At 28.8% G+C, this 9140-nt stretch overlaps 1 protein-coding gene across 1 annotated transcript in view; it reads right to left on the reverse strand.

Moving 5' to 3' along the window:
* LOC105460345 (atrial natriuretic peptide-converting enzyme-like) overlaps window positions 1–7878 on the reverse strand; it is a 10710-nt gene extending 2832 nt beyond the window's left edge. The window contains exons 1-8 of the mRNA XM_011706791.1: window positions 7254–7878; window positions 6469–6561; window positions 6159–6373; window positions 5694–5754; window positions 3475–3630; window positions 2893–2935; window positions 1339–1420; window positions 688–871 (exon numbers count right to left, since the gene is read on the reverse strand). Of these exons, the coding sequence (XP_011705093.1) occupies window positions 688–871; window positions 1339–1420; window positions 2893–2935; window positions 3475–3630; window positions 5694–5754; window positions 6159–6373; window positions 6469–6561; window positions 7254–7605 (1186 nt within the window). The 5' untranslated portion in view covers window positions 7606–7878. The remainder of the gene's footprint in view (window positions 1–687; window positions 872–1338; window positions 1421–2892; window positions 2936–3474; window positions 3631–5693; window positions 5755–6158; window positions 6374–6468; window positions 6562–7253) is intronic.
* Window positions 7879–9140: the final 1262 nt, after the last annotated feature.

Raw genomic sequence — 9140 nt, forward strand, 5'->3', positions numbered from 1 at the left:
CTGCCATGAATGGAAACTGTCCGATTTTTGCGTAATTTTCGCTTGCTATTTTAGTTGAGTTCATTGGTTTATCTGTCGTAGGAAGCATGTAACAAAAATGACAATATTATCGTCTTCATAAAAGTGTTGTGAATTATGCGCGATAGTCGTACGTAAAATTATATATATATTTTTAATACAAATTATTTCAAAATTATATTATTATTATTATCATTCAATTGTACAAATTAACGTAACAATTCCATCAAAAACCGAATATTTAGGCGCGAGATTTAATTCGAGGATTTGCGCTTGAATATTCGGTTTTGGATGGCATTGTTACGACATTTTACTTTTCTCTAACAAAAATTTTAACAATGTACAGATTTTATATTATTGTTTTCCGTTTAAATTTTTATGTTTAATTTATCGTTCTTAGCATTGAGAATGACCCGATGCGAGTCGTAACGTCTGTATTGATCATATTATTTATTGTATTTTAATTTATATTGAAATTACCCAGCTCTGGCACATACCCCATATTTTATTTATTAAAACAAAAGAAGTTTACTGTTCAGCCTAATACTTAATTTGGATTTTGTAAAAGATAAATTCTTTATTTGATGTAGGCAAAAATAATATAAACTTGCAGCAAATATTCATAAAATCGCATTAATAAAATCAACTAACTTTTTAAAATATACATACGTATGATTATTGTTTTTATTTGATCATCATCGATGTCCGAATCGGGATAGTCTTCAAGTTCCCCGATTTTTTCAGATGTGCGTCTGGACGGGATAGGGGGTTGACTATGAACATATTGACATACAGTTAAACTAATCAGAAATACCATCGCACTTTTTAGATCCATGATTGTTCTGCGCTGTCCCTGGAAATTTTATATTTATACTTTCCTATCTGTAATTGCGTCGATATTTGAACAATTATGACAATTAATGAAATTATGAAAGCTTTTAGCTTAATTATTCTGAGAGATGTATAGATTTAAAAATTTCGTAAAATACTGTTTGCAAATACATATTGTATATATACAAATACATATTGTATAAATGTATATATGTCATAAAGAACACCAGCATACGTACATTGTTTTTAAGTTTTTTTACATTTTTAAAGGGATAGATTTATTTACATATTTTTACAAAAATATATATTTATTTTGTATTAATCATTGTTCAAGCAAAAATGCAAAAAATTAGGACTTTTAATTATTTAAATATTGAAATTTGGAACAAAAAACATACAAAAATTATGATTCATTTTTGTAACTTAGAAATGATTAATCTTCTTATTATTATCAACTTACAAATACTTTCAATTATCATTATTGCTCACCTTTGGTCGGTTGTTACTTGTTGGTATTCCAGATGTTACTTTGTATAATTTTCGCTTCAACGAAACTTTAATGTGAGACTGTCTGTAATGCCCAATTTGTTTATATTAGGTTAATGATATCAAAATATAATGAAATGATATTCACTCTAATCCGCAAGGAATGTCGCAACTGTCGTTAATTGAAGCACATTTTGTAAGTACGAAAATAAAGTCCGTTTAGTAAGTACAGAATTAAATTTTGTCCAATTAGATAATTTGCAAACGCGGTGTATTTTTTTATTGTTTAAAAATTTACGCAAAGAAAATTTTTTGTTATTAGAAAATTTGATACAAACGTTTTGTGATAAGCATGAAATAATTTGGTGGCAATCTCTCGAATATTATCGGTAATAATAAAAATATTTGAAATATACAAAAGACGTTTTATAAATCACATAATAAAAATTATTCAGCAGATTGTCAATTATCTTAAAACAAAATATTTAAATGTAACCGAATGTCTTATATAATCATTGTAATATATAATCATGTTGCATAGTAAAATTATCTTGAGCAGCTAATTGTAAGTCAGATTAAAAATATCATGCAATATTGTAAAAATTATACTTATAAGATATTGTATATGTTGATCACTACTTAGCATGTATTTTGGTATTTTTAATTAAAATAATAAACAAACATAAATTGATTAACATATTTTAAAATTATATTAAAATGTTATCAAGCATTTTGATAAAATTTTTATCAAAATGTGTTTTATATTTTATTGTCGTAGATATTAATAAATCATAAAATTTTTTGAAATATGAATGTTCATGAATTTTATGATTTCTAAAGTAAGTTTAAAAAAAAAATTTCCTCTCTATGTACTGCTGTAGTAAATTCTTTGAAAATGTTTGTCTTGAAATAATTTTTTTTTAAATAGATTATAACGACACAAATTAATTTTAATGGATCCGCGTAAATTAATTTTTATTAATTATTGTTAAAATTGTTGTAGTACTAACAATATAACAAATAATAAATGTTAATATCATACACTTAAAATAAATAAGAGGAAAAAACTTTAGACATGAAAAGTAATTTTAGATCAATTTTATATTATATTATAGATTTAAACGTATTTTATTATAGAATTAAAATTAGATATTTTAAATTCATGAATTACGGTAGATGAAAAAGCAGCTTTTATTTTTATCTTCGGTACAGTACATTTTACATTATGTATGTTTGACGTACACTGAACACGATCGTTATCAGCGTTATACATGTATATGGTGCACACTATTCTTCATGACATTCTAATGTTACGTATACACTCAAAAATCTGTTCTTAATAGTACACGATCTACTATATTCTCTGCTTCATGTTATAATCGAGACTTGTTAAATCAGTGAGGCGACAGCGAAGTGGCATTAACAAAATGTGACTGGGTAATGTCTTGTGAGACTCGCGAGAATGATCGTATAAAAATAACTATTCGATAATTTTATGCATAGTTTTTTTTATAACTTACTTGCGTATTGTTATATGAATTACGTGTACGTACTTACTTGTAAGGACCTCGACAAACTGTCGCTGCAGTCGCAGGGTCCTCTATTTATATCGAACAGAGATATGTCAAAAATTCTTAAAGCTAGTGAGTCATTGGAAACACTTAAAATTCTTAGCCGTAGATAAAACACTTTTAGGACTAATAAGTTATTGGATACTTAGTTGCTACATGGACAATGGACTTAATGGTTTTCGTATCTAATTCTATCCTAAGCTTAAAAAACATATATATTCACGATAAATAATGGGCCAAGGATGAGCAACAAAAAATTAATGGATGTTCAACTACTTAGATATGCATTTAAGCAATACATTAAGCGACTATTTTCAGCCTGACTAGGCCTATTTCGCATTAAATCTAAACACACCCAAAAAAAAATAATTTTAATTTTAGTGGAATCCGTTAAATCTTAGAGGATTTTATTCTTGTATATGGCCTCAAGAGGAATCCTCTGAAATTAAGAGAAAAATATTTTGTGCACAATATTCTAATAGTTAGAATAATTCGCAATCGTTAACGAGATATTAATTTTTGAAGATTGGCGAATAAACGCGTATCCGTCTGGACCACCGCTGAATACCAGCGGTGGGACGGTCATATCTCGCCGCGTTGCTAAGCGTGTGGGGATAGAGATCTATCCCCACATGCCTAGCAGCTCGGCGAGATACGACTGGCACGACCGCCCCACCGCTGGTATTCAGCGGTGGCCCGGACGAATACGCGTTTATTTGCCAATCTTCAAAAATTTATCTTAAAAATAGATAAACAACGATTACAATATTTCAAAGTAAGAGGGAGAAGGAAGCGAGCTATAAAACTGTTTACTTCTAATTGCTCTAAAATCTAAATTAATTCAAATTGCCGCGACTTAATTTAGAAATATATTTAACATCCGGAGCAGAAATTTCGGAAGAACGTGCGCCCCGAGTATTCAAAGTTTTTTCGATTGTTTTGAGTATCCGCGCGCCAACGCGTATCCAAACGTGATGGGTGAAATAGAGTTACACTGCAATCGTAGCGTATGCAATCTGCATAAAGAGTCTAACAAATTAAAGAAGAGATTTCGGTCCCCGCGTAATTGATTATCATACGGGGCAAAATGTCCACCCAGATGAAAAAAATTTCGTGCTAAATTTTATCTCAAGACTTACTCAATTTTGTATATATCGCAAGAAATGTGGTTTTTTTATTATATTCGAAAGCGCGTTTGACCGACAAAAAGAAATAAAGTTTGGATGTGAGAAAAAATTTTAAAGTTTTATCAACACATTGTTTATTTATTAATCAGACTCCATTACGTTTGCATTAAAATAAATTTATTTTTTTATCACAGAAAGAAATTTCTTTTAAAAATTAAGAGCTTTGAAAACGAGCACAAAGAAAAAGTAAGCGCAACGAATAAATTTAAACGGCGATTCTCAGCGACGAGATATTTCGGCGATGATTCACTAAAAGAGCGAGTGTTGTTGACTATTGTCAGCATCTTTTTTCTGTAGGACAAGACAAGACCTCTCTCAACTAATCGCCAATAGAAATTTGATAAATTGAGAATTCTCGAAGTAATCCCAGAGTGCCAAGCATTTGGCGGCTCTAAAGAGTCGTTAGAAGGCGCCTTCCTGACATGCGCGAGCGCGAATTAGCGAAAATTGGCGATCGAGCATGTCAGGTAGATCACATCATTAACAATAAATGTGCTTTATCGTTGGCTTGAATGTTATATATATATATATATATATATATATATATATATATACATATATATACATATATATTCAGCAAAAGTTTAATACCATTATTTTTTTAAATAATTTTAATATTATATATGAGGGTATGTAATTTAAAAAAATGATATAAGAAATGAACACTATTTATTATTGAATATATATGTTTATTTAAAGGATTACTGAACTGAAGCTGAAGGAGTTGGTCCTTCCAACTTGTACAAATCGATAATAATTAAACATGTATTTATATTAAAACTTGATGTAAAAGTGTATGTTTAATATACGTAAATTTTCAAATTAAAATATGCTTTAATGAGCTACTTTATTTTAATGTTAAAGTGTTACTAATATAACGTATATCATAATCTTTGATTTAATTATGCCGTAATATTGATTACAGCGCATAATCATATCTAAAACATAGACATCTCCGGCCATTGCGCAGTAAAATATACAAAAAGATTTTCTGTAGCATTTGACACAATCAATAAAATGAATACAGAATATAATTGTCTTCAAAGCTTCTCACGATATTAATATCTTAATATTATACTCCCGAACGATATTAATCGTTATCAAATTACTTGCCATTTTAATTGTAATATTTATGTAGTCCGGATTTAGTTTGGAGCTGTGTTTCAAGATCGACAAAATATTTGGCGCGCAGTTTACCTGAACTAAAGATTGTATGATTCACAAGAAATAAAGCACCAATACCAAATGCGATCTAAAGTAAGTTTGGCTTTAGATCGCATTTGATATAACTACCTTGTTTGGTCATTTCATAGTCTTGATTAAATTTCATATTAATATTTATCAATATTAATATCTTAATATTATTGAAATAACAATACTTTCAATGATATTAAAATGAAGTAACTTATTACAAGAGCATTTTTTAAATTAAAACTGTACATATAATATTTAAGTTATTATTTATGTATAACTGTATTTAAGTTATTATTTATGTATAACTGTTTCAACTCTTCGAACAACATAACTGCGCGAATCCATTTTATATACGAAGAAATTCTAATAAACGTTTCAGGCACATTGCTACGGCAAGTTGACATACCCAAAATACCAATTTGAAGGTACGAGCTATTTTCCGGTGCTACGATGAGAGGGGCACCGCTCTGAAAATAAAGAATCAAATAATAATAATAGGAAAAGATACTATTAAAGTTCATTTACTTAAGCTATTTAAAATGATTTAAATTGATTCATATTTGTAAGCCTTTCAGAGTATTCCACTCATACTTGATTCATTTTATAGCATTACAAACTATATTCTGTCCAGCAAGAGAATACCAGTAAATAAGACGATAACTTGTCCGTTTCATGCTGGTTTTTTCTCACAGAATCTTTAGAAAGCTCTTCCTCTCCACAGCGTTGCACTGCTCGTGCAACTGGTCAATAACAACGGTTAATGCAACGCTCTCTCTCTTTCTATTCGTCTCACTATGCCACCGCTATGTGCAAACTGTGGGTATTTTCTTGCTGAATAAGAACATAATTTTATTATTTGTGATTATTTTACGTGGCAAGTATCTTCTCCCAATCCTGTGGCCGTGCACACGTGCTGATCAGTGACGTCGCTCGTATTGAGTCCGGCTTGTTTGCATTCAGTATTTTGAATAACCGATACTTCAGCGTATTTAAGCTTTTCCGATCCTCCTCCCCATCCCAAGACAAAAGCATTTTTATTTGCAAAATTTTCATCTCTATTAGCAAGTTTTATGGGTTGAAAAGCCACTAAAATGAAAAAATGTTACTTTTCGTCATTTCTTAAAATCAATATAGCAGCATGGTAAATAAGTGACGGTATATTGAGTGAGACACATATATACAGCGGCATACATGTATATACATACTGTTCAAGAGATCCTGCCTTAGAGCAAAATTTTCATCTGTATTAACAAGTTTTATGGGTTGAATAGTCACTGAAATAAAAAAATGTTACTTTTCGTCATTTCTTAAAATCAATATTGCAGCATGGTAAGTAAGTGACGGTATATCGAGTGAAACACATATATACAGTGGCATATATGTATATACATACCACTCAAGAGACCCTGCATTAGAGCAAAAATTTAAACATATTTTACTAAAATCAATTTTTGGAGTAAGTTAGAGTATGAGCAAAATCCTAAAAGTCCCTTAAAAAAAGTATCATTTGAAACTTTTAAGAGCTGTTACCTCTGAAACAGTGAGTCGCTCCGAACTATATTGTTTTGTTGACTTCAGATTAATGAAACCTTTCTTTTGATAACATTTTCGAATCGGATTCAATGTACCAAATTTGAGGATAATCTCGTCATCAGCCTTTTATTTTTATTTTGACATTTAAATTACAACTATGTAATCAAAAAAAAACTCTTTGTTTGTTATTATTTCCGTTTCCTTCCAATTTTAAGAAAATCTTAGTATTCGGTCGCATTTTCCTTATGTACTAAAGATTACAAAAGGAGCTATACGATTTTTGATTATCGCGGAGTTCTTCTGCATGTGTCATTTAAACTACTTCCAATTTAATTTTCATATAAAATAATGAAATAATATTAAGGTGTAACGAGATGCAAAAAAAGAAAGAAAAGAAGATATATTTATTAAGAAATAATTTATATACACTTACTGAAAAAGGGAATATTAGTCGGCATTAGCAGTAGGGCAATATCGTTGTAGAAATGTGTATTTGTGTAATTCGGGTGTATAATGGCTCGGTTTGCAATCATTGATACACTGGGACCTTGGAAATCGTATTTTACACCAGGTTTGTCGATGATGCCGAACGTCACAGAAAACATTTGGTGGTAAATAAACAATGGATAATTTTCTACGCAATGAGCGACTGTGAGAACCCATTTTGTATGTATGATCGTGCCACTGCATTGCTTGAATAATATGTTACCCACAAGATTATTTACTACTGCCATGAATGGAAACTGACCGATATTCGCGTAATTTCCGCCTCCAGTTGAATTCATTGGTTTATCTGTCGTTTAGGAAAAATGTAACGAAAATAACAAGAGAATTATAGTCTGCATAAAAGCTTTGGTAAAAGTGTTGTGAATTGTATGCAAACTTATACATAAAATTATATATCTTTTAAATATGAATTATTAAGTATTTTATTATAATCAATAAATTGTGCAAATTAACGATGCTGTTATTGGGTTGAATAAATAGTTAATTCCGTTTTTTTGCTAATTGTAAGAGATAACGTTAATATAAAAATAAAAAAATAAGAGAAATTCAGCCCAATACTTATATTTGAATTTTATTAAAGAAAAAAGTAAAGTAAAAGTAAAGTAAAGTAAAAATCTCAATTTGACGTAAGCAAAAATAATATATCTTGCAGCAAATATTCATAAAATCGTACATATTGATTAAAATTAAGCAAAACTTTTTGAAATATACGTATGAGTTTTATTTCTTTTTACTCACCATAAGTAGTCCCGTTACATTTCGAGATATTCGAATAATCAGTATCGTTTATGCCACTTTCAAATAGACGAATTCTGAATGCAGGGAATTTAGTTTTAATGGTTTGACTTTTAACGTATATAGTTAAACTGATCAGAAATATTATCACACTTTTCAGATCCATGATTGTTCTGCGCACTTTTCCTGCCAATTTTTTATCTATGTAGTTACATCGATATTAGTACAATAATGATAATTAACGAACTATTAAAGTCTTTGACAATTATTCTAATTTAAAAATGATTAATTTTCTTATTATATTGACTTACAAATTCAAATATTATTAATATTGCTCACCTTTGATCGGTTATTTGTATTCTAAATGTTATTTGTATAATTTTCGTAATGCTCCAACGTTGTTCAAATGGAATTTTAATGTGCAACTGTCGTTAATGTTTAATTTGTAAATATCAGTAGAGAGAACTTTTTATTATATTTTACTGCAAAATAGAAATTTTATCACGTTTGGTGATAAGCATAATATACATGAAATTTGGCAATTTTTGGAATATTGTTAATAACGAAAGAAATTTTTGAAATATACAACAGATATTTTTAAAAAACTATATAATAAAAGTTATTCAGTAGATTGTCAATTGTTTTAAAGCAAAATATTTAAAAGTATCAGAAAATCGGACATAACCAGTCGATTACATGATAAAATTATCTTAAGCAACTAATTGTTAGTCAGATTAATGTTTATCATTACTTTGGTATTATTACTTAAAACAATAAACAGCATTTATTTAGTATTATTACTTAAAATAATAAACAATCATAAATTGCTTAGCACATTTTAAAATTATGTTGAAATTTTATTGTGTATTTCAGTAAAATTTTTAATCAAAGGATATTTTACATTTTATTGTGACAGATATCAATAAATTACAAAAATCTCTGAAATATGTTTTTTTATGAAGATTATTATTTTTAGTATAAGTTCTAAAAAAATTTCTTTTCTGTGTACCGATCGTAATTCTTCAAAAATTTTGTCTTAAATTTTCTTAAAACATATTACAACAGCAGAAATTAATTT

Source organism: Wasmannia auropunctata, unplaced genomic scaffold, assembly GCF_000956235.1.
Source record: "Wasmannia auropunctata unplaced genomic scaffold, wasmannia.A_1.0 LD323979.1, whole genome shotgun sequence".
Classification (NCBI taxonomy): domain Eukaryota; kingdom Metazoa; phylum Arthropoda; class Insecta; order Hymenoptera; family Formicidae; genus Wasmannia; species Wasmannia auropunctata.